The following is a 23,976-nucleotide window of genomic DNA, read 5'->3' as shown; positions in this document are numbered from 1 at the left end:
CGGGCGGGGCCCGCGCCCTCCCCGCGCCCTGCCGCCCGGCGTGGCGGGCCCGCCTAGCTTCCCCGCCCTGGCGGCCCGTGGACTCAGGGAGGGGCGTTTGGCGACGCTCCCTGGCGGTGACAGCGGGCGGCGCGCGCGGGCGGCGGACTTTGGCGACGCTCCCCGGCGGTGACAGGCGGGCGGGGCGGCGGCACGGCCTCATTCCGGGGCGGGCGGGCGCCGAGCGCGGCGCGGGCGGGACGAGCGGCCGGGCGGGCCGGGGATGCCGCTCGGCGCGCCTCGGCCGTCGAGCCATTGAGCGCCGCAGCCATGACGGTGGAGTTCGAGGAGTGCATCAAGGACTCGCCGCGCTTCAGGTGCGCCGCCTGGTCGCCGGGGGCGCGGGCGGGGGCGGGGGCCTCCACGCAGCCTTTGTGCCCGGCGGCGGGGCGGGGGACGCCGGCGACGTGAGCGGGCCGCGACCGCGGGGGATGGGAGCCTGCGGGTCCAGCCCCGGACAAAGCCGCGGCCCCCGGCTGCGCGGCCCCGCCCCGGTCCGGCCCCGGGGGACCGGAACAAAAGGCGCCCCTGTGCGGGTCCCCGCGCGCGGCTGCGTCCGGCCGGGCAGGCGGGCACAGCCCTCTCTACGCTGGCCCCCTCTGGGCATGTCCACCCGGCTTTGTGTCTGCACCTGCGTGCGGCGGCCACCTGCACGGCGCCGAGCCCCTCCCCGGCCCTGCAGCCGGCCCTGGCCCGCGTGGTCTGGGTCCGGGGAGGGGGGTGTCCCCGATGCTGCGTCTCCAGCCCGCGGGACGGCAGCTGGAGCTTAGGGTGGTTCGAGGGACCCGGGGGCCGGAGAGGTGAGGCTGAGCAGGATGGAGGGGTAGGTCAGGTGGGAGGTCTCTGGGAGGCAGGAGCTGCGTCCCCCCTGGGTCCTCGTGTTCTTCGTCATTCCTGGGTGTGCAGGCGTGTACATCTGCGCGCAACACACATTCAGGGACGTTTGCACAAGTGTGCATCTGCCTGACCCACTGGATGGCATTTGTTATGCACTGTGGTGCACCTCCTGTGTGCCATTCACAAGTGTGTACCTGTGTGCACCACCGTGCACACGTGTGAGTTCTGCTCTCTGTACCCCTACCTCGAGATGCCAGGCCACGTCCGCGCACGTGTGGGAGAGCTGCAACTCTGGACTGGCGTGCTCGGTGCATGGTTTGAGAAACCCAGACTGGTGGTGGGGGCATGCACACATGTGCACGTGCCACCTCTCTGTGTGTATTTGTGTACTTTACTTACCATGTCACTATGCACACAGTCTGTGCATGTGTGTCCTAGCAATGGGCACACATGCCTATGCGTGTGCGTGCACCATATCCCTGGGTAGACACATCTGTGTGTGCACTGTGCCGCTGTATGTATGTATGTTTGCATAAGCATCTGTGCCATGCCTCTGCACATGTGCTTGGTCATGCGTGTGCATGCATGCTGGGTGTCTGGGGGCCTGCTGGCAAAAGGCCTGTGCGTGGGTGCACCAGTGGGTCTCAGCATCCCTAGAGCATGCAGCTTGCATAACCGCCTTGCAAAAGAGTCAGCAATGAAGGCCTCAGGAGCCTGGGGAGGGAGGGCCAGTGGTCTGCCCAGAGAGTGGCCCCAGGACTGGGCAGAGGGTTAGGGTGATCCTGTGTTCCTTCATCTTCCGTTGCTGACTAATGGCGAAAAGGCGTCTGAGTGGCTTAGGCACCCCAACCCTAGGCCCCCACTGTTGGCCTCTGACCTCAAGGCCCTCAAGGCCTCAGGGCTATGGGGGACGGTGAGCCCAGGGCCTCTTGGTTGGGGGCTTGGTCTTGGAAGAGGCACCCTAGCTTCACCCTGAAGGCTCGTGCTCCTCCTCGCCCTGCATGGAAGGTTCTGGGCCAAGTTTGCCTGGTTGGACGGGGTGCAGGAGTTCCATCGGCCTCTGGGTCCCCTGCGCACAAGCAGCTTGTTGGGCCTGTGGGGCCCAGTGCCCCTTTTGGTAGGGAGGGGCTGCCCTGGGAAAGTGTGGACCGAGCCTGGGGTGGGGGCAGGAGACTGGAGTCGGGGGCTGACCCTGGTCTTGGGTCCACAGGAGCTTGGCTCGGTGGGTTTTAGGGTTCGGCTATGATGTGCCTGAGGTTTGAGGGTCTCCCCAAGGCCGTCCTGGGGCCCCTGTCCACTCACCCTCAGGTGCCACTGAGGAGGTGACTTGAGCTCCCTGGCGGTCGGCTGCCGAGTGGGCCAGCATAGGGCGGGCAGGAGGTGATCTGTGATGTGGAGCTCGGCTGCTGCAGCCCTGGGAAGAGTACCTGCCTCTGTGCTCCTGGCCTGGGGAGGGGCTGTGATGGCCATGGGAGTGCCTGCTGCCCAGGGGGCACGGGAGTCTGGGTCGGGTTCCAGGGTAGCTGCCTGGCCCTTGCTCAGTGTGCCCCTCCCCTGGGTGGGGCTTCAGGCGCTGAGTCACGGCTTTGGTGGAGGGAGGGCTGGCCTTTCTCTCTTTCCCATTCTCCGAGCTGCTCAGGAAATCCTGGACTGAGAGCAGGAGGGGGTCCCCGCCGGTCCCCCAGGGCTGGGGAAGGGAGAGCTGAGGGGGTCCCAGGATAGGGTGCTGGCTCTTGGGGACTCTGCTGAGTGCCCACCAAGTCCCCAGGATAACGTTGGTCAGCTCCTGGGTGCAGCCCCGCCTTTCCTGCCTCTGCAGAGACACAGGTGCCCCCAGCCCCAGGGCAGGGCAGCAGCTCTGAGTGCAGCTGTCTCTGGCAGCGGCTTAGGCAGATGGCCCTTTCTCTCTTCTGGGACCCCCTGAGGGGGAGGGAAGAAGCTAAGGTAGTGGTCAGGGTCCTGGGTCTGAGCCTCTGTGGTCCGGCACACTTCCAGGTGGTGCGGAAGGGCAGTTCTCCTGAGCGGGGCAGGCCGTGGGATGTGCCAAGGGCACGGGCCACCGGCGATCCCAGCACACACTACAGCAAGATCTCCTCTGTCTCCTCTGGGATTTGGGATTTGGAGTTCCCTTAGCCCCTGGGGAAGGGGTGGGGGCTGCCCCCAGAGGAGCCCATGTCCTGCCAGGGTGGGCAGGCAGGACCTAAAGTCCCTGGTTGGGGCAGCCTGGTGCCCTCAGCCCTCCCCCCATCACTCCCAGCCCCTAATTGAGGACACACCAAGCTATGCCCCTTGTGACCTGCAGGCTCCTCCCCCAGGCATGGGAAACCCTGGAACATGCCCTCCCCCTGCTGCTAGACCTGGCGGCCTCCCCTCTGCTGGACCCACCCAAGACCTGTCCCTGGAGGCCGGCCTCCCGCCCCAGGCCCAAGCTGCATGCCTGGTAGTCCCTTGTCCTCAGGAGGCCAGAGGGGCCCAGCTTGCCAGCTGAGCCGATTGTGTGTTGTGGGGCTGCTGCTGGGATCCTGGCCCTATTTCCCCATTTCCTGTTCCTGAAGTGGGGGGGTCACGTGCCCCGATCCATCTGCCTCTCTGCCTCTCGCCGCCTTCCGGGGATTCTCCTGCTGGTGGCTTCTCTGGTGATGTCATGTGTTAACTCTTCCCTCCTCAGGCAGCCCCATTGTCAGGCTGCCCTGGCGGAAGTGGGTCCAAGGAGGCCAGGAAGACAGCTGTTTGATGTTTTGAGGTTGGGGGAGTCAGGGGAACCTCTCCTCAGCTGGTCTGGGGGGTCCGGATGGGTCCAGGGTCAGCTCTGAGACCTGGAGAGGAGGGGGCCAGTGAGGCTGGGCCCGCCCCTTCACGGGCTCCACCTCTGTGGGTTCGCACAGCTGTCCCTGTCCCTGCCCCTGCCCTCTGGGGCTGATAGCTTTTCTGGCCAGTCACAGGCGCAGCAGTGGAGACCAGGCCGGGGGTCACAGCCAACTCTGTCTTCCTGCCTGGGGTGGTGATGGGTGGGTCCTAGTCCTGCCCCCGCCACCAGGGCAAGGTGTCTGCCCCTCCCAGTCTCAGTTTCCTGGAGGTCCCTTCCCATGCAGACCCCCATGGGGAGGTGCAAGGGGAGATGGAGCCCGCCCGGCCCCACAGCCACGTTCTCATTGCAGGGCCACCATTGATGAGGTGGAGACGGACGTGGTCGAGGTCGAGGCCAAACTGGACAAGGTGCGAGGCTGGGGGTGCACGGGGTCAGCGCCGCTCTGCGCCCCACCCTGCCCAGCCTGGACCTGGGGTGCCTGATGCAGGACCCGCCCTGGGACTTGTTAATTGACGCCCACCCACCTGCGCGTGTGTGTGCACGTGTGTGTCCCACGTGAGCTGTGCACAGGGCCCGCTCTGTCCCTTGTTCATCATCTGTGTCCTACTGCACATGTCCCAGGGTGCACATGCCACACACACACGGCTGACCCTGAGCCTCATCCTGTCAAGGGGGTGTGGGCCTTGGTGAGTCTCTGCCCCACAGCGTGTCCACCTGTCCCCTCCGCTGACTGTTGGGCTGGGACCAGCTGCTGTGTTGGGGCCCTGCCTCTCAGTGAGCAGGTTGGCAGCCCAAGGTGAGGGCAGGGAGGGGGACGGAGGAAGGCCAGTGTCCAGGAGCCCCCCTGGCTGGTCCCACAGACCCTGTCTCGGGCCACATGCTACACTCCAGCCCTGGATTCTCTGCTTGGCTCACCTGTCTGCCCAGCCTGCTATTCTGTCCTCGAGGCACCAGGCAGGGAGCGTGGGGTGTGGGGCGGCTGTGTCCCAGGCTGTAATGGTCCCTGAGTTGAATTCTGGCCACCCTGGATGGGTCCCCACCTTGGGAGCTGTTTCGTCCCTTGCGGCTGGCCTGGTGGTGGTGTTGAGGGCAGGCATGAGGGCTGTTGGCTTGGTGAAGCCACAGACCTCACCCTGCCTGCCCCGTCCTGTCCACAGCTGGTCAAACTGTGCAGCGGCATGATTGAGGCCGGCAAGGCCTATGTCACCACCAACAGGCTCTTTGTGAGCGGCGTCCGTGACCTGTCCCAGCAGTGTCAGGGCGACACTGTCATCTTGGTGAGGGGCCACCTGCCCTCTGACCTCAGCCTTGACCTCTAACCTCTGAAGGCAGCCCTGGAGGGCGCCCAGGCCCAGGGAGCAGGCGGGTGTCTCTGCTTTGCTCAGGGGCGGCTGGGTCCTCTGGGGGGTGGGGGGTGCCCATGGCCTTGGCCCCCGTATCCCCTTCTTGGCGTGGATTCTCTACTCTGCCTCTCCCCAGGAATGTTTGCAGCGGTTTGGAGACAGCCTGCAGGAGATGGTCAACTACCACATGGTGAGCTCTGCCAGGATCTGGGGGTCCCGGGCTTGCTTATCCATGTCATTCTGTCCAGGCAGCTCCTTACTGGCTCCCCGCAGGCCCCGCCCAGCCCAGAATGGGGCTTGGCTGGCTCACAGGGTGCTGAGCTGGCGGCAGCTGCAGGGGAGGCCACGTTTCTGCTCCTCCAGTTGGGGGGGGCACCCCCATGTCTGTGAGTCAGTAGAGGTGGGGGGACCTCACTGGGGGCTCTGCCATGTTCCAGGGGAGGGCCAGAGGGATCCTGGGGCCAGGCTGAGGGCAGTAGGGGCTTAGGGATGGAGAGCCCTGGGAAGTTCATCCAAGGTTCCCCCAACTGGAAGGGGCTCTCCATCCCAGGCAGACCCCGTGGGGCCCAGCATTAGTGTGGACAGCCACACAGAACAGGGCCCAAGACACACACGGATCCTCAAACTGTGGTCTGGGAACCACAGCCATAGACTGAGCAGAGCTCCCTGCAGGGGAAGTTCAGAAACAAGCCTGCTCAGGATGGTTCACCCGCCCAGCCCTCCTCCACAGGGGGTCTGGTTCTGAGTCCATTCCTGGAAGGAGGCCCCGGAAGCCCCTGGAGCTCCCCCAAACCACCCCAGCCCGCTCCCCAGGCCCTGGCCTGAGATCCTCCTACTGCAGGCTGGTCATCCTCCGGGTGACTTCCAGCCCCAGGAGGCTGCGGGTGTCACCCTGTACCACCATGCGGGCCACTGTGTGGTGGGGCCGTAGGAGGGGCCCATCTGAGACAGTGTTGGCCTCTAGACTGGACAAGAGCCAGGTTGGGGAATGGGCAGGTGGTCACAGCTGTCACCTCTGGAGACCAACCTAGGCCTGGGGGCTGCTCCCCTGGCCCCTGAGAGGCAACTCTGCAGGGGTAGCACTGACCCCGCCTCTGGGCCTATGGGCAGAGTCCTCTGCTGGGGCTCAGGCAGTGCTGGGCAGGGCTTTGCCTGGTTGTCACCTGGGGGAATAGGGCCTCATCTCTGTGGTCATGGGGGGGGCAGAGCATAACAACCCCACTCTCTCGGTCCCAGATCCTCTTTGACCAGGCGCAGAGATCCGTGCGGCAGCAGCTTCACAACTTTGTCAAAGAGTGAGTGGCCCCCAGGCCCCCAAGGGCCACCAGTGCCAGGGAGTGGGGGAACCTGGGGTTGTGCTCCATCTCCAGGATGGGGAGGAGGGTCTGGGACCTGTCTAGGGGGTATCTTGGGCTGAGGACTCAAGGCTGTGCAGAGGAGGGTCAGCCAGGGCAAAGGCTGGGACGTGGGACTGGGCTGGGGTGTGGAAGCAGGGGTCCCAGCTCCGTGCCCACATGTGTGGTTGGGGTGCCCAGGGGACACCCCAGTAGAGGAGTCAGGCTAATGCTGGGCACCTGGGCAGGAGTCGGGGTGTGGCTGGGCTTGGCAGATCCAGAGAGTAAGGTGGTGAAGGCACAGGGGTCCTGGACGAAGGGGAGGGGAGGGGATCAGGACAGCAACGGGTGCAGGGGTGAATGGGGGCCAGGGTGGTGAGGGGAGGGAAGGAGGCCTTGCGCTGGAGCGGAGGAGAGGCCAGGAGTGAAGACCCCAGGGCCTCCAGGACCCTCTGTTCCTGACCCGACACTCGCCCCAGGGACGTACGGAAGTTCAAGGAAACCAAGAAGCAGTTTGACAAGGTGCGGGAGGACATGGAGCTGTCCTTGGTGCGGAACGCCCAGGCCCCGAGGCATCGGCCCCACGAGGTGGAAGAGGCCACGGGCGCCCTCACCCTCACCCGAAAGTGCTTCCGCCATCTGGCGCTGGACTACGTGCTCCAGGTCAGGCTCAAGGCAGTGGGCGGTTGGCTCCCCAAAGGTGGGGGGGCGCCCAGAGGTAGGGATGAGCTATAGGGAACAGGGCCTCGAAGACCTCTTACGGGATGCTTTGGAGGGAATTTGAGCAGGGGTGGAAATTTCTGGCTTCACCCCTGGGTGAGACCAGATGTCCAGACATGGGAAGGATTCCAGGCCCAAGAGCAGATAAAGCAGGCACAGTGCAGGGAACTGAAGATGACCTGGGGGTCTCAGGGAACCACAAGCAGCTCAGGTCGACTCAGGCAAGGTTCAGGCCTTGGGTGAACTTGGCCCTGAGACCCCATCTGTTCACTCCTCCTCCGGCAGATCAATGTTCTCCAGGCCAAGAAGAAGTTTGAGATCTTGGATTCTGTGAGTGCTGCGGGGGGTTGGCAGTGGGCACAGGCACGTGCGGTGGGTGCTGGGTTTGGGCACACACGGGGCTCCCCTGTGCCCCTGCCTGCAGATGCTGTCTTTCATGCACGCCCAGTACAGCTTCTTCCAGCAGGGCTACAGCCTGCTGCACCAGCTGGACCCCTACATGAAGAAGCTGGCGGCCGAGGTGAGCCCTGGGGAGAGGCAGGGCCCTGGCTGGGGTCTCAGGGAGGGGTGCCCACCACCTTCCCTGATGCCTCCTTCACAGCTGGACCAGCTGGTGATCGACTCTGCAGTCGAAAAGCGCGAGATGGAGCGCAAGCACGCAGCCATCCAGCAGCGGGTGAGCCCAGCAGCCCTGCCTCCCTGCACACTGGGGGGCCGCCGGAGGCCACTGCCCCCACCCCTCCTGCCCCGACCTGGGAGGCGCATCGGGCACATACACAAGCTCTGCCCTTCCTCCCAGGCCTGTCCTCCTGCCCACCAGCCTGGCCCTGCTCACACCCACTCTGCTGGGCAGAGGCTGCTTCTCTGGAATGTGCAGAGGGAGGGTCCCCAACCGTAGGGGCCTCAACATCATGGTGCTGGGTGCGTGGAGGGGTGGCCCCCTCGGGCTGGAGCCAGGATGCGAGATCTCCTTCCAAAGCCATGGTCGCTTCTGTGGCTGGCTCCTTCTGGGGCCTTTGCTCACCTGCTGGACAGTGGTCCTGGCCACCATCCCAGGCAGAGGTTGGCTGCGGGGCAAGAGTGACTATTTCAGGACAAGAGAGACCCTGGTGGGAGTTGGGGCAAGCGGTCATGCCTGGGGAGCTGGGGGCCGTCTGTCACTCACCGGATCTCTCTTCTTCCACCCCCTCCTGCTCTATCCCCTCAGACGCTGCTGCAGGTGAGTGAGCGACCTCCCTGGGGTACAGGTGAGGGGGTCTGTGGTGGGAGAGAGCCAGGCGGGGTGTGCCTCTGCTCTCCCCACCGTGGGCTCCTCAGCACCAAGGACACCTCCCACTGCCTCGGAGCTCGAGGCTGCCCAGAGACTGAGCCTGGACCACGTCCCCTGTGGGAGTAGCAGCAGCTGTCCCTTCCTGCCCCCGCTCAGCCTGGAGAGCAGGTGTCCAGGCCTCTCCTCTGCCACCCCGGCCTGCTGGACAGCAGGACACAGAGGACACTCAGTGGCTCCTGGAGCCTCCTGAATGGGGCTCTGTCAGGCCTGCTCGGAGCAGCGCAGCTGGAGACATGAATGGGGTGCTCAGGATGTGGGGGGGACAGGCAGCTTCCTTCCTGATCTCAGCCTGTCCCTGCAAGGCTGGAGGTGGGGGCTGGAGCCCTCGGGACCCCAGCTGTGAAAGTGAGGCGTCTGCCCCATGGGGTTTTGGGGCAGGGGTCCTTGCCCAGATCAGGAGGTGGCTCTGGTGAGCAGAGGGTCTCCCATCTGAGCCTGTGGCCCGTGGGCCTAGGTGCAGGGTCCTCTGGGGGTGGCCGCTCACTGAGGGCTGGGCTCTTTCCTCCCCAGGACTTCTCCTATGACGAGTCCAAAGTGGAGTTTGACGTAGACGCGCCCAGCGGCGTGGTGATGGAGGGCTATCTCTTCAAGAGGGCCAGCAATGCCTTCAAGACGTGGAACCGGTGAGGGGCCAAAGGCAGGCTGGGGTGAGGTCAGAGTGCACACGGGCGGGCTGTGCCTGACTCCTCTCCTCCTGCCCCCATCCACTGCCAGGCGCTGGTTCTCCATCCAGAACAGCCAGCTGGTCTACCAGAAGAAACTGAAGGTGCGCTGTGGGGCTGGGGACGGGCTGCAGCTGGCCAGACCCCTCCCCGCCTGGACTGTGGGGGGCTGGCTGGTGGGCGTTGGCACAGTGGCTGAGGACGTTAACAGGCACCACAGCCTGAATGGTCAGAGCATTGAAAGCAGATCGCAGGGGTCTCAGTGGTCTGCTCTCTCAGGTCCAGCAGTAAGTGGGTGGCTGGGGCTGGGGCAGGGTGAGCGCTGGGCCATGGTGGTGCCGCCCACAGGACTCGCTGACAGTGGTGGTGGATGACCTCCGCCTGTGCTCCGTGAAGCCCTGCGAGGACATTGAGCGGAGGTTCTGCTTTGAGGTCGTGTCACCCACCAAGTGAGTAGGCCGGGCCCAGGGTGGGGCGGGGGATCCCTGCCCACCTGAACTGATGGTCCCCTCCATCCAGGAGCTGCATGCTGCAGGCTGACTCAGAGAAGCTGCGGCAGGCCTGGGTTCAAGCTGTGCAGGCCAGCATTGCCTCTGCCTACCGTGAGAGCCCAGACAGTTGCTACAGTGAGGTGAGGCCCTCCCTGCTACTTCCACACGTGTGTGCACACACCTGTGTGCTGCAGTGAAACGGCTCCTGCAGGCTGCATGTGAGCGTGTGCCTGCCGTGGTTGTGTGTGCACGTGTGTGTATGCATGCACACATGCATGTGTGGCCTGTGCTGGCTCTTCGGGCTAGAGAGGAGGAGGCTGTAGCCGCTGCAGGACCGAGCAGCCCCTCACACCCTCCCCCAGAGGCTGGACCGCACAGCGTCCCCATCCACAAGCAGCATCGACTCAGCCGCAGACTCCCGAGAGCGCAGTGCTAAGGGCGAGAGCGTGCTGCAGCGTGTGCAGAGCGTGGCAGGCAACAGCCAGTGCGGTGACTGCGGCCAGCCGGACCCCCGCTGGGCCAGCATCAACCTGGGCGTGCTGCTCTGCATCGAGTGCTCGGGCATCCACAGGTGCCAGCCTTGGGCAGGTGGGGCCGGGACTCAGGTGTGCCAGCCCAGACTCATCCCTGTCCACTTGCCCTCCAGGAGCCTGGGCGTCCACTGCTCCAAGGTGCGGTCCCTGACACTGGACTCATGGGAGCCAGAGCTGCTGAAGGTGCGAGTGTGGGCTCTTGAAGGCTGCTAGGCCCATGGGGGTGTTGGGAGCTGGGGCCTGCAAGCTCCACCTGACACCCACACGCCCCATCTCCTGCTAGCTGATGTGTGAACTTGGAAACAACACCGTGAATCAGATCTACGAGGCCCAGTGTGGGGGGAGCAGGAAGCCCACAGCCAACAGCCCCAGGTGAGGTGGGTGCCGTGCAGCCCAGACTGGCCAAGGGAGCCCGGCTTGTGAGTGCAGCCTCACGTTTGCCTCTGGTCCAGGCAGGACAAGGAGGCCTGGATCAAAGACAAATACGTGGAAAAGAAGTTTCTGCGGAAGCTGCCCACGGCACCGGCCCGGGAGGTCCCGAGGCGCTGGCGGGCTCAGAAGTGCCAGCGCCCCCACAGCTCCCCCCGTGCCCCCCCCACCCGCCGCAAGGGCCAGCTGGAGCCTGTCCTGCCCTCCATTGCTGCTCTGTCTTCAGGTGGGAGGGCTGCAGCACCGTCAGCTCATGTCACAGGATAGGACCAGGGAGAGGTCTCCCTCCAGCCAAGGGAGGAGCCACCAAATCCTGGGCGCTGTGGCAGGGTTGGGTGGGCTGGAGGCAGGGACTCACAGGGGCACCTCGGAGCTCTGCCCAGCTCCCAGCATGACCTGGGGTGCCCAGCTCCCAGCATGACCTGGGGTACCCTGCCGCCCGGGGCCTCAGTTTCCCCATCTGAACACGAGACCCATTGCCTGCAGCAGGCACTTTGGAGCGCAAGTTCCGCCGGGATTCCCTCTTCTGCCCAGACGAGCTGGACTCCCTCTTTTCCTACTTCGATGCAGGGGCTGCTGGGGCTGGTCCACGCAGTAAGTGCCAGGAGGGACCCCTTGCGGGTGGACTGTGCGGACGGCACTTGCTTGGGGTCAAAAAGGACAGGTGTTCTATGCAGGAGGAGCTAGGCTGGGGTGGTGGTGTCCCAAGGAGGCTGGTCTCGGGGTGGGAGGATTAGGGGTTTAGGGCTGAGGCTGGAACGACATCTCGAGGGGCTGTGGGTATCTTGGCCACCGACCTGGAAGCTGAGGCCATGACCACGATGTGTGCAAATGTGTGCATGGGCTGTGTGCACACCAATGTGTATGTGTGTGTGCTGGGGGGCCGGTGTGTGTGCGCTGATGGGAGGACGAGGGGGTGACTGCGGGCAGCAGAGGGCGCTGCTGCACCGGCCCTAGGCCTGGGGCTCTTCCGAGGCCCGGAGCGCTTCCCGGGCTGCCTGGGCTGCCTCTCCAGGGCTTGGCGAAGACCGCAGCGCAGGTCAGCACCACGCAGGACCTTCCAGCCTGCGCTGGCTGCAGAGAGGGCTGAGGGCTCACTCAGTGGGCCGCGTCCTGCTGAGGGGTAAGAGGTGGGCTTCGGTGTGGGACTTGCTCCTGGACGGACGACCCTCGGCTCCTTTGAGCTGTTGACTTGGTTTTCTCTCCTTTCCTCCCAGCTTGGGCAGGGGTCCCCTCTGCCCCCCAGTGGGGGCTGATCCTGCCCCTGGAGAGTCCCCTGGAGAGAGGATGGGGTTCCACCCTTCCCCCAGGGTCATGGGAGGAGTCAGGGACCTCCCAGCTCAGGACCCCCTTCACCATGGGCCCTGCAGGTCTGAGCAGTGACAGCGGCCTGGGGGGCAGCTCCGATGGCAGCTCAGATGTCCTGGCTTTCGGCGCGGGCTCCCTGGTGGACAGCGTCACTGAGGAGGGTGGGTGCAAGTCTCCCAGCTCGCTGCAGCCCCTCCCCAGCCCTGGGCGCCCCTGGCCCCCAGAGTTGTAGCCCTGACTGCCTCCCTCCCTGCAGAGAATGCGGAGTCTGAGGAGTCCAGCGGCGAGGTGGACGGGGACGCCGAGGCAGAGGCTGAGGGCTGGGGCCTGGCTGACGTGCGTGAACTGCACCCTGGGCTCCTGGCACACCGTGCGGCGCACACCCGCGACCTCCCCGCGCTGGCCGCGGCGCTGGCCCATGGGGCCGAGGTCAACTGGGCCGATGCGGAGGACGAGGGCAAGACCCCGCTGGTGCAGGCTGTGCTGGGGGTGAGTGCCGTGGGGGGCCGCCTGTCCCTGGTGGACAACAGGCTCAGTCCCAGAAGGGGGCTCCCCGGGCTAGGGATCAAGGCGCAGGGGCCTGTGAGGGGCCCCCTTTGAGCAGCCCTGGCTCCCCAGGGTTCCTTGATTGTCTGTGAATTCCTTCTGCAAAATGGAGCCGATGTGAACCAAAGAGACAGCCGGGGCCGGGCGCCCCTGCACCATGCCACACTGCTGGGCCACACCGGGTGAGTCCCTGCGCCCCTCCCACGCCCACTCCCACCCGTGGCACCCGGGCCCACCCGACACGCCCCTCGCCCCTCAGCCAGGTCTGCCTGTTCCTGAAGCGGGGGGCCGACCAGCATGCCCTGGACCAGGAGCAGCAGGACCCGCTGACCATCGCGGTGCAGGCAGCCAACGCCGACATCGTCACACTGTAAGCGCAGGCCTGGCCCTGGGGGCGGGGCGCTGGGGCGGAGGGGTTGCCTGAGGCTGGACAGGGCCTCACACGGCGCCTCCCGCAGGCTCCGCCTGGCGCGCATGGCCGAGGAGATGCGCGAGGCCGAGGCGCCCCCCAGCCAACCGGGCCCCCTGGCGGCCAGCAGCCCCACGGAGCTCCAGTACCGCCGGTGCATCCAGGAGTTCATCGGCCTCCACCTGGAGGAAAGCTAGGGTCGGGCAGGCCGGGCAGCCGCAGGACCCCTGCCCCGGCCTGGACGCCCTGCATGCCCCTGAAGATCCCGGCCCGGCCAGGCTCGGCCCTGCCCGTGATGACCGTGGGCCCATTTCCGGCAGCCCCAGTGCCCAGGCGCTGCTGGAGCCCCTGCTCGCTGCCCTTCTCTCCTTCCACCTACCCGGACCCCCGGGATGGGAGAGGGACCAGCACTGAGTCTTTTGAAGCCCCATGTTTCCGGCGTGTGCTGCACCGTCTGGTGTCCCTCACCCCACCTGGGGACCCCGTCTTCAGGTGACCCTTCTTTGGGGGCCTGGGTTGCTCACGTCACAAACCACTCTCGACCCGTGTCACCTTGTGCCCCTGTGTCCTCAGGGCCTGTGTCACCTTGTGCCCCACTTTTACTGCCCCAGAACACTGACCTATAAGCTGGGTCCCTCCCCCACATGCCAGAACTCCTAAGGCCCTGGGGCTGGTGGCTGGCCACCAGTACCCTCCCGGGGCAGGAGGGACGGTCCATCCAGGGAACCAACCCAAGTACCTCACTTAGTGACCCCAGCATCCAGGCTGGGCTTTCGCGGGTGCTGGTGGGTGGGCCTCTGGCCTGGGCCCTTAGCCCTGGCTGGATGCAGGCATCCCAAGGCCACGTGGCTGGCCACGAAGAGCCCTGGTGTGGGACAGCCCAGACCCATTCCTGCCTCCCCTGGAGGCACCTTGTCCCGGTCCTCAGCCCAGAGCCCATGCATAAAGCAACTTTGGCACTTTCCGCCCGGCATCTGATGCTCTTTGTTACGGACTGCAACTGCGTGGGTTTTGTACACTGAGTGCACTCTGTGTCTCACGTCTTTCCTCTGTGGACTCTCAAGGACCATCTTGGCCCAGCTCTGCCCACCTCACCTCCTGGGCTGGGCCCTCCAATGGGTCCAGGGGTCCCCTGGCCCATTTTGCAGTCCCCACTGATGCCTTCGCACCTTTTTCTGAAGGAGCCTTGGGCAGAGGCTGGCCCCTTCCCAGCAATGGTCTCTTGGTCAGGCCGAGGCTGGTGGGAGGGTCACTATGCAAACGCTGCCCATGAGGCTCCGTTGCTGGCGAGGTCGGCACTGGACTGGGGCCCCCAACTCCCTTGCCTGCTGGCTGTGACCCCTAAAGAGCAGAATTAACCCCTTCCTCTCCCTGCTTGAGCTCTACCCCACCTCCCACCCCACTGGGCCTTGGGCTGGCGGGACCCATGCCCTCCTGCCCTGATCACTCACTTAATAAACCTCTGCCGCTTGCGCCTGCTGCCTGCTCATTGGCTCGCACGCTCACTCTGCTCTGTCTCGGCAGCGGGGGAGGTCTCTGGGTCCACTGCTCTCCCCAAGGGGCAGCTGTGAGTGGGGTAGCACAGGTGTCCCTTCCCCAAAACGATGCCACTCAGACTTGGACAAGCTGCCAGGTTTCTGATTGGGGCTTGGGGCTTCTTTGACAAAAACTGACTCCCGACACCCCCAGCCCCTATTCCCTGGCCCCTCTACCCTTCTCTGGCCTGGACGCCAACCGGTGAGGATGGCCTGGGGCTGGGCTTGTCCCTGGGCGAGCCCTGGCCCCGCACCCAGTGTTGCTGTGCCCACTGGCCGCACCATGTGGTCTGCCCCAAGGAGGTGTCAGGTGCGGCTGGAAGTTTTCAGCTCACCCAGGCTTAGGGTGATTGGGGAGGTTCACACATGCACTAACCACCAGGTAGAATCACGGGTTTATTACAAAGCAGCCCAGGGTCACCAAATGCCTTGGCTTGGCCTAACTCTTTTTCTTGGCTGCCCTGAAGCCATCCTTACACTGAGGCAGGCTCCCTGGTGCGTGCACACAGGTGTGGACAGACTCAGAAACATGCACACAGACACATGCCAAACACACACACACCACCATGCAGAGGCATCTCCATTCACACGCATGCACACGGTCACACCTGGAACAAGAGAATCTAGAATGGTGGGGACACTCCCCTCCCCCCTGCTGTGGGCCTCCTCAAGACCTGGGAGGCCACCACCAGGCAAGGTGGGTGGGCTGATGAAGGGCCCTGATGCTCGGGACAGGCCTGGTGCCTCCTGCCCACGGCCGGGCTGTGCTGCTTCCAGGACAGCCAGGGGAGCCCACTGGTGCCGCAGTTCCCAGGATAGGGCCATGCGATTGGCTGGCCTTGGCAGAGCTGGTTCAGGTGTCGGGAGTCTCAAGGGGCTGGAGCTCAGCCTAATTCTTCAGCCCAGACTCCCACCAGGGCCCCTGGAAACATCTGTGGGAGACGAGGCTGGCCGGGTCCCTGGACATCATTTGATGTGCCTGCAGACGGTGGGCATGCGCTGGCTTCTGGCATGGTGTGGGATGCCCCCAAGGCAGTGCTGGCCCCACGGAACCGGCGGAAGCCCAGAAGCAGGGCAAGGGCGGTGGCGTCCAGCAGCAGTTCCAGCAGCTCCAGGACAGAGAGGACAGACGAGCCGAACCACAGGCTCCAGAGGCTGCCCATGGCTGAGAGCAGCTGTGGAACCTGCGGGTTGGTGGGCAGTGAGGGGGCTGGGGCCTCGTGCACCTGTGCAGCCCCCTGTGCAGGGCCTCCGGTGGGTGTGGCCAGCGCTGGCCCTGCCCCCACCTCAGTCTGGTCCCTGGGCTCACCGAGTACACGGGTGTCTCGTCCACCGTGCGGTAGTTGAGCTCCTGGTAGAAGATGTTCACCTTGGCGACGTTGCTCCTGGGCAGGGGCAGGGTGTGATGGGCTGGTCCAGGGGGACCTTCATGGCGGGATTTCCTCCCCGAGGGCATCAAAGGGCCAGGAAGCAGGGGCGGGGGAGGGTGCACCCACCTCCGGCTCTGGCCCCTGGGGCCCCGCTTGCCAAGCACAGCCAGGATCCAGTCCTGCACACAGAAGTGCCCTGTGCCTACTGCTCCGTGACCCCGGCCTTGGCGCCGCGGATGGGTGTAAGGGCAGAACCACGGGGGCACAGGCTGGGTCAGCCCCGGCCCTGCCTCTCTCAGGGGTGGGCTCTATGGGATGCTGAGGCTTGCCTGGTTGCCCTCCCTCCCCCCCGGACTCACAGTGGACTTGGCAGAAGGCCACCGGGAGGTGCCAGCAAAGAGCTTGAATGAAGATTCCCTGGGGGGTCAGACCGGCTGTCACACTCTGCTGTGTTACTGAGGGCAGTGATCTCTAACCCCCACCCCAAAGCCCCCACTCACCTGCAGGGCCTGGGGCAGCGGGAGGAACAGGGGAGCCGGCGGGTCTCCATGTCCTGATATAGGCGATAGAAGCAGTGTCCTGGGGAGGGGTCCCAGGCAGGCGTTAGGAGCAGCCACAGTGACCCTGCCCCAGCAGCCCAGGCGGGCGGTGGGCGGGGCTCACCCCAGGCCGGGTGCCGCGCGTAGCTGCAGTACTCAGCCCCCGCCGGCAGGGGGTAGAAGTAGTAGCCGCAGGAGCAGGTCTCTACCATCAGCTGCTGGAAGCAGGACACCAGGCAGGCCTGAGGGGACAGCAGGACTGGGAGCTGGGGGTCGGGAGCCAGCAGTCCCTCCGTGGGACTCTCCCCCGCCTTTCCCAGCCCCTCCCCAGAGGCCCAGCCTCACCTGCATGGTATACGAGGTGTTATACAGCAGCGGCACGTCCACGCCCTCCACGCCGTCCGTGCAGTGGCCGTAGGGACTCCCGAGCCGGTGCACCTCATCCTGAGGGGGAACTTCAGTACTGCCTTAAAGGCCCCACCACCAACCCCCAAGGCCCCGCCAGGCAGGAGGTCCCAGAGCCCAAGGGTTGGCCTTAGAGGCTGGCCCACCTCTCGGATGCCAATGGTGGTCTCTGTTCCTGGCCGGATGCTGAAGCCATGGTGCTCCAGGAAGGGCGGGTGGTGATGCCCGTGAACCATGACCTTGATGCCGGCCTCAGTGGACAGCAGAGGGAGGTGATCCTGCTGCTCAGCCCTGAGCACCAGGCTGATCCCTGGGGAAGCCAAGGCGGTGGCATGAGGCCACTTGGCCGGTGCCCTTGCCCACCCGCCTGCCAGGGGCTGGCACTCACCATGGGTGATGCCGGGGCGCTGAGCAGTCCAGTTGCCATTAAAGGTGTAGCAGCTGCCATAGGTGGGGTGGTGGAAAGTCTGGAAGTGCCTGGAACCCAGGGCCACGCTCAGACCATGCACACCTGCCACCAGGCACCCCATCGCATGCGACCTGTGGGTCACAGCCTGCTTCATCTCTATAGGTAGCTGCTTGTGGCCAGCCTTGGGCAGCTCCCGGTGTCCAGCCAGCTGGACCCCAGGTGTGGGACCACACTCTGCTGGGAGGGCAGAGGGGAGCGGAGCACCCAGCCCTGCCCCACTCACCGGGCCTGGCAGTCCTTGCTGTCATAGCGGCAGGAGAAGACAAAGTGACTGCCGTGGCTTTGGTGGCTGTCCTCATGGGCAGTGGGCAACAGAGCCAGGATGTTCACGTAGTGGAAGCGATACCACTCCCGCACGGCTGTCACGCCGGATGAGTAGGCGCGGTAGAAGCAGTCTCCACCGGTGCTGTTACACTGGAAGGGAACAAGTGGGTTCTGCGGACACAGCCCCTCCCCTGCCCACACCGAGCACGTCCTTCCCGGCGATGCCCTACGGGGTCAGCACACCAGGGGCCCTGCCTGTCTGGGGCCGGGGACACTCACCAGTCTGAATCCCACTTTGTACTGGCTGCCCAGGTGGCTCAGCCTCTGCAGCTGGATCCTGCGGTCCAGCTGGAAGCGGGGCTTGGGACCAGGGATGTCAGCAAAGGGAGTGTCCCTGCCCCTGCTGAAGTTGAACTTGTACAGGGAGTAGATGTTCTCCTGGGCAAACTCATCCAGTGCCTGCAGGTGGTGGTGGATGGTGCTCGGCCTGGGGGGGCAGGGCCAGACCGTGGGGTCCCCATGTCAGTCACCTGGGCACTCCTAGGGACAGCCGCACCGAGCCCACATGGCAGTGCCCCATCAGTCGCAGTGCTGCACAGCCTCAGTGTCTCTGTGCGGCCATTAGGATGTCTAGAGGGGGTTCTGAATCCGCAGGTGGACTCAGGAGCTCCCCTGGCTGCAGAGTGAGGCAAGGCCTCCAGCCTGGCTGCCCCACAATGTGGGCGCCGCTGTCCCCCCACGCACTTGCGGCCCCGCCCCATCTTGGCTCCTGCTGCTTTCCAGCCTGGAATGCTGCCCTGCTCTCCTTTCCTAGGAGGCCCTCCAGGGTGGCACTGGTCACCCCGAGCTCCCCTGCAGAGGCATGAGAGGCCCTGGCTGGATGCAGGGTTAGAGGGAGGTGGGCTGTCAACAAGCAGGCTACCTGAGACAGGGGCTCCCTCTGACCACGCCCAGGGTGAGGTCCCAAGGCTGCAGAGTTGAGAACTGGGGAGCCCATCCCTCACACCGACCCTCGCCCTGGCCCTCACCGGTGTGGGTTCATGTCACACAGAGTGACCAATGGGAAGAGCTTGCGCTCCGAGTGCACAGACACTGTCATGATGACCGGGTAGCGCCAGTACTGCTCGAAGAGGAGCCCGAACTGCCAGTACAGTGTGCCCAGAGCGCTCAGGAACAGCAGCCCCCAGGACGTGGTCTTGAGGCGGTTCTGGTTGGAGCAGACGAGGCGGATGGCGCCGTGGATGGTGGCGTTGGTGCAGAAGAAGGTGAGCAGCTCCCGGAAGGAGCCATGCAGCTCCACCAGCCTCTCCCCGCGCCCCTCCTCGGGGGGGTTCCAGGTCCCGGGTCCTGTTCCTGCTGTGTGGACTGTGGCTCCAGCCTGTGTTGGAAAAACAGCTTCAGAGGTTCCCTGGCCCGCTGCCTGGACTGCTTCCCCAGCCAGGTCTCCCCATCCTCGGCCGGTAGGACTTCTATCCTCAGTTCCTGGGGACATCCAGACAGTCTGTCCCTCAGCCACCAGTGGCACAGCCCAGCCTGCCCTGGCATGCAGATGAGTGCACATCACAGGCCTGTCCACGCTGGGACAGACACTGCACTCTATGCCCCAGTATGCCCAGCAGGGAAGCAGGCACCTGCTCAGCTTGGGTGTATCTCGTGGCCCCGGAGCTGAGCCCAGGCCCTGCCTGGCCCTGTCCTCAGGCTGGGTGGGTCTGTGCTGCCACCCCTTGAGGAGGGGCCTGGGGAGGGGCAGGCCCAGCAAGCTGCCTGTGGTAGGGGCTGCACTGTGTCTGTGGGCCCAGAGTCCTGTGCTGGGGGCCGGGACCTGGAGAAGACTCATCTGTCTTTGCCTTGGTGGCCTCTCCCAACCCCCAGCAGCCAGTGTGGCCGTGTGTGATTGGGACTGCCAGAGCCAGGCTGGCTGGCCAAGGCTGGGGTAAAGGTCAGGCCTGAATGTTGTTCTGCGCTTTGGGCCAGGGTGGGACATCATTCACCAAGCTGAGTGCCCGGGGAAGACCTAAGGCTTCAGGACAAGCAGGCCAGGGCCCAGCCCCTCCAGCACACGCAGACAGGGACGCAAGCACTGTGAGGCCCTGGCCAGGCCAGGCCTGCTGGCCCCACACACGGGCTGAGTCAATGCACGTAATTTCTGAGGACTTTCCACACTGTCCCCATCTTGGTCTGAATCATGGAGCCTTCCCATGCCTGGGGCACCCTGCTGGGTCTTAGCTCCTCCTGTGCCCAGGACTGGGCGGGCATCTGCTGCAACCCAGCTAGATGTGCCAGCCAGGTGTGCCAGAGCAGGCTGCCCCAGTGAGTCTGGGAACATGCGTGTCGGAGCAGGCCAGGCAGCTCCCACCTCAGGTGTGTGGGGCCCCGCACACCTCCTGGCAGCCTGGCCAAAAGGTCATGCCCGCACTGGGTGCTGGGGGTGGGTCCCCACAGCACAGAGCTCTGCTCACACCCTCATCCCGTGGTCACGGGTGAACTGGGCCTATCTGCTGCGTGTTACAGGTGAGGCAAAGGGGGCTCAGAAGATTCTTCCTGACTCCGGTAACTGCTCTTCCTGTCTAGACGTGTAGACAGAGCAGCCTCTCCTGCCCTAGCTGGGACTGCTAGGGCAGTAGAGGGCGGAGCTCTGGAGAGGAGGTCTTGGATGACCAGCCAGAGCCCCAAGAGCTTCTCTGAGAAGGGGCAGGGCCCGGACCCCTGGGACAGACAGCCCGAGACTCATGGGGTGAACATGGGCATGGGAGCTGCCCTCACAGGCCCAGACGCCTCAGACACGGCAGGACTAGCAGTGAGCAGCTACCTCCCACACGTGCGCACACACACACACATTCACATGTGTGCGCTCACACGCACCGGGCGCCCTGCCCACCACCACCAGGAGGAGCAGGAGCCCTGGCCTGTGCGCTGCGTGCCACTGCGGCCCTCGTCCTGCGTGTGCGAGACACAGGACCACGCTGGCCTCCCCTCCCTGCCTCCGAGCACATTAGTGTGGTCAACACGCGTGGCTCACACTGTGTCCTGCATGGCATGTGGCACCTGGACACACACCATCACCGGTGCCCACCCTGGGTGCTGCCCCCCACTGTGTCTGGAATGTTCTTCAGGCACACACTATGCACGCTCAGGTGGGGCACAGCTCCCCTGCACTTCGGGCTAGGGAGACCCCCAGAGGCGACCTGCCCTGATCGCCACCCCAAGAGCCCCCTCAAGCACCCACTTGGTACCTTGAGGCTGGAGTTTCTCTGTGCAGGTGCTTCCATTCTCCTGTCAACAGTGTGGCAGGTGGCCAGGGTGGCAGCAGTGGGACGTGGCCTCAGGCTGGCTGGGTAACCCTATTTATAACAAGCCGGCTGGGCGTGGGGCAGAGGTGCAGGGGAGGAGTTAAGCCGGCGGCGGCGGCCACGCCTGCTCTGGACCCAGAAAGGGGATTATTGGTGGGGCAGAGATGTGGGGTCCCTCTGCTGGGTGAGCCTTTCTGACCCTAATCCCTGCAGGTGAGGCCTGGGAACCTGGTCCTGGCTGGGCATGAGGGGATATGTTCTGGAGGGAGAGGAGAGGCCTGTGTTGGGTCAAGACTCCCTAGGATGCCCCTTCTGCCCTCACGGGCTCCTGGCACCCAAATCTCAGGTCAGACCTGGGCTCCCAGCAGAGCCTGGCATCCCAGCCTCTCACCTCCCTGTCCACTTGCCATCGCCTGCCTGGCTCCCACTTCCAGCTCTATAGGTATCTGTGGCTGCAGGAGACTGTGGGGGGGGCTTTGCTCCTGGAACCCAGGCGTCCCTTGGGACCAGCTGCCCAGCCTTCAGGACAGGCGCTAATTGTGAGAACAACCTGGGGTGTGAGTGTGGAGACGGTGCTGGGAGCCCTGAGCGGGCACAGGGATCATCCTCCTCTCTGGACACTGAGGCCACCACCGACCACACCACACACCAAGATGACATGTCACACGCTGAGACCATATACCACACGCTAAGAGCACGGCACATGCTAAGACCACAGCACACAGGATGAGACACACATCAGCCATGAAGGTGACACACAACACATGCTAAGACCATGCCCCTCACACAGGGTCCACATCACGGTGTGTCTCAGGCTGAAACCCCCAGCCCACATGTGGCTGTGTGAGACCAGACGGTGTGCTGAAGGCCAGACGACCAGGCGTGTCCACTCCCGGTACCATCTGCACCCCTGTCTCTACTTGAGGACCCTACATGTCCCCAGGGAGAGACTCAGTGGCCTCGCCACCCCAAAGTACCAGACCCTCAGCCTGGGCCCAGGTTTGAGGGGTGGGCTCAAGCCCTAGTCCCCGTCCCCAGGGCAGAGAGCTTCTGACACACCACCCCACAATGGTGCTGAGGACCTGGGCTGGGATGAGGGAGGGAGCCCCGCCCACTGGGTCCAGCTGGCAGAGCCGTGGCAGGGGTGAGCTCACCGGCCTCATGGCTTTGGAAGGAGGCAGCAGCACTGGTGACATCCCTGGAGAAGGAAGTCACGCCACGGAAGAGCCAGGCCTGGGTGCAAATCACAGCTCTGTCACTCAGTAGCTGTGTGGCCTTGCCAGAATTACTCAACCTCGCTGAGCCTGCTTCCTCAAGTGCTAACCGGGGCTGAGGTGCCTCTTCAGCCTTGAGGCCCAGAAGTGGGACTAGCTGATGCTGATGCAGATACCCCTCTAGGCCAGCGGCCAGAGCCGCCAGACTCAGCACAGGCCTGGGGGGCACCAGGCCTTCCACAGCTGAGCAATTTTCCTCTGGAGGGGACGGGCCTGCGTGAGTGGGCCACGTGACTAGTACAAGGATGCGTGCACCGCCCTGGAGAGCCGCTCAGCAGCTGAACAGGAAGGGCCTGGGCTCTCCCAAGGTAATTAAAACTGGGGCAACCCACGTCTCCCAGCATCACAGGGCTGCAAAAGCGAGTCAACGGGAAGAGGAGCCGGCGGCAGGGCCCAGCCTTGGGGAGCCAGGTCTGGCCAAAGGGTCTGGTCCAGCCAACAGGCAGCTTGCAGTGAGCAGGAGCCCCTGGCCTTCCTGTGCCTGCGATGACCCATTCCCTGCAGGACCCGAGTCAAAGGGTGTCCAGGCAGCATCACGGCTCAGCCCCCGCACCTCCTCCTGAGGAAGCTTTTGGAGGAGGAAGCTGCCAAGGAGCAAGGGAGGGCGCTGCAGGGGGCTGAGGGTCGGTGCCATGGCCCACACCCCACATGGAGCTGGCGAGGAGGGCAGGAGGTGGCCAGAGTGCAGACCTAGCGCCCATGAGGACAGACAACCCCTCCTCTCTTCCAGGCCCGTCCCCTCGCCTGCCTCCCCAAGCCTGCCAGCCCTGGTACAGGAGATGCCGGGGCAGGACGGGGCATCCCCGGTTCCTGGCACACCATGGTCCCCTGTGGTCACGACCTAATAACTACGTTGAAGGAAGTCAAGAACGCCTAAGGGAAGGGACAAGTGGACACCCCCGGCTTCCTTGGCCCCACCCTGCTGAGCACAGCCTTGAGCTCACCCCTCCAGGGTTTGGGACCGCTGGGCCCCAGGGGCGATGAGGGGCAGGTGGTGTCCCCTCCCAGGCCAGGGCCATCCTGGACACTGTGGTGCTGGCATGTCTTGGGACCCTAGGCTGGATCCTGGGAGGGTCCTAGTGCATCAGCTGTGATGCTGTGAAGCTGGTGGGGTAGGGCAGGCCGGGGGTGTCTTCCCTGAGCCTGGGGGCCTCCTTGTCGATCACGCAGAGACCCCCTCTGTCCCAAGCACCGACAACACTGTCAGGCAGGGTCTCAGGCCACCACAGAACAGGCACCGATGTGCCCCAGAGGCTGGCGTGGGGTGGGTGTGGGAGTGGCCAGTTCTCTCCGCTGGGAGGTGTGGGGTGCGTGCAGACTTCCTCCAGGGCACCTCCGTGGCAGCTCCATTCTCAGGAAGGTGGGTGCCTCCATCAGCTCTGTGCGTCTGTCCCGCCTGTGAAGCAATCCTGGTGGAGAAGGGAGAGGCTTCTGTGGAAGTCCTGGCCTGGGTGTGTCCCGTGCCCATCTGATCGGTCAGGCCCAGGTCTCATGCCACACCATCACCTGAGTCATGCATGCTCAGAGCAGGGGAGAGAGGTCCACAGAAAAAGGATGCCCTCCCTCAAGTCCCGGCCAGACAGTCCTTTACTGGTCATATGTGACTGGGGCCTTCTGGTCCTACCCTGGGGGCTGGAGGAAGTGGGGGCAGGTAGCAGCAATGGGATGGGGGGATGTTTTCTAATCCTCTGGGTCTCCTGGCAGCTGTGACAACAGAGAGGGCAGCCCCCATCCCAGGTGCTGAGGCATGGTCAGTGCTGTCCCCGTGCTGCAGCTCACCCACCCAAGGAGCTTGCTGGCAAGAAGTCCCTCCTGAGGGCTACCCCCAGGCTCTCCACCTGCAAAAGGGCAGCTCCTGCCCTCGGAGGTATGGTTTTGGGGCTTGAGAGGGTCCCAGCCACCACCTACTACCAGTCTAACTGCCTACCCACTATCCCGACTGCTAAGGCCATCAGCTCTATGTCCAGCGGGCTGGGCAGCCTGGGTCCTGCTGGCCAGAAGGTTACAGACGTGGGTGAGTGGGGTGCAGGCTGTGAGGTC

The 23,976-nt window shown here is 64.7% G+C and overlaps 2 protein-coding genes across 2 annotated transcripts; one reads left to right on the top strand and one right to left on the bottom strand.

Annotated features, from left to right (window-relative positions):
• Positions 1–220: 220 nt before the first annotated feature.
• ACAP3 (ArfGAP with coiled-coil, ankyrin repeat and PH domains 3) lies at positions 221–14,235 on the top strand. The gene is made up of 24 exons (XM_063104459.1): positions 221–356; positions 4,035–4,092; positions 4,843–4,962; positions 5,165–5,218; positions 6,265–6,323; positions 6,842–7,025; positions 7,368–7,412; positions 7,507–7,602; positions 7,684–7,758; positions 8,290–8,301; positions 8,923–9,035; positions 9,127–9,178; positions 9,423–9,523; positions 9,594–9,705; positions 9,928–10,136; positions 10,212–10,281; positions 10,382–10,470; positions 10,551–10,753; positions 11,014–11,121; positions 11,898–11,996; positions 12,092–12,324; positions 12,454–12,563; positions 12,641–12,751; positions 12,840–14,235. The coding sequence occupies exons 1-24, from the start codon at positions 310–312 to the stop codon at positions 12,985–12,987; spliced, it is 2,508 nt and encodes an 835-aa protein (XP_062960529.1). The 5' UTR covers positions 221–309; the 3' UTR covers positions 12,988–14,235.
• A 490-nt stretch (positions 14,236–14,725) lies between these two features.
• On the bottom strand, positions 14,726–22,570 carry SCNN1D (sodium channel epithelial 1 subunit delta). Its single transcript, XM_063104271.1, has 15 exons — positions 22,444–22,570; positions 21,730–21,860; positions 20,606–20,713; positions 18,401–18,750; positions 17,652–17,859; positions 17,332–17,522; positions 17,028–17,116; positions 16,786–16,949; positions 16,580–16,678; positions 16,359–16,476; positions 16,196–16,274; positions 16,055–16,112; positions 15,816–15,874; positions 15,635–15,710; positions 14,726–15,509 (listed from the first exon to the last, which is right to left on the bottom strand). Exons 1-15 carry the CDS (start codon positions 22,568–22,570, stop codon positions 15,210–15,212), a joined length of 2,157 nt encoding a protein of 718 aa, XP_062960341.1. The 3' UTR covers positions 14,726–15,209.
• Positions 22,571–23,976: the final 1,406 nt, after the last annotated feature.

Source organism: Cynocephalus volans, chromosome 8 (genome assembly GCF_027409185.1).
Source record: "Cynocephalus volans isolate mCynVol1 chromosome 8, mCynVol1.pri, whole genome shotgun sequence".
NCBI lineage: Eukaryota > Metazoa > Chordata > Mammalia > Dermoptera > Cynocephalidae > Cynocephalus > Cynocephalus volans.
Note: the sequence above shows the minus strand (reverse complement) of the source record. Positions and strands in the feature narration are given on the sequence as shown.

Coding starts and splice junctions, on each gene's coding strand:
- ACAP3 (XM_063104459.1), top strand. CDS start 310: ATGACGGTGGAGTTCGAGGAGTGCATCAAGGACTCGCCGCGCTTCAG. Junction 7,603..7,683: donor TGAAGAAGCTGGCGGCCGAG/GTGAGCCCTGGG, acceptor CCTCCTTCACAG/CTGGACCAGCTGGTGATCGA. Junction 9,179..9,422: donor TCTACCAGAAGAAACTGAAG/GTGCGCTGTGGG, acceptor TGCCGCCCACAG/GACTCGCTGACAGTGGTGGT.
- SCNN1D (XM_063104271.1), bottom strand. CDS start 22,570: ATGGCACCGACCCTCAGCCCCCTGCAGCGCCCTCCCTTGCTCCTTGGC. Junction 21,861..22,443: donor CTGGACACCCTTTGACTCGG/GTCCTGCAGGGA, acceptor TTCCTTCTCCAG/GGATGTCACCAGTGCTGCTG. Junction 15,510..15,634: donor ACGAGACACCCGTGTACTCG/GTGAGCCCAGGG, acceptor ACCAACCCGCAG/GTTCCACAGCTGCTCTCAGC.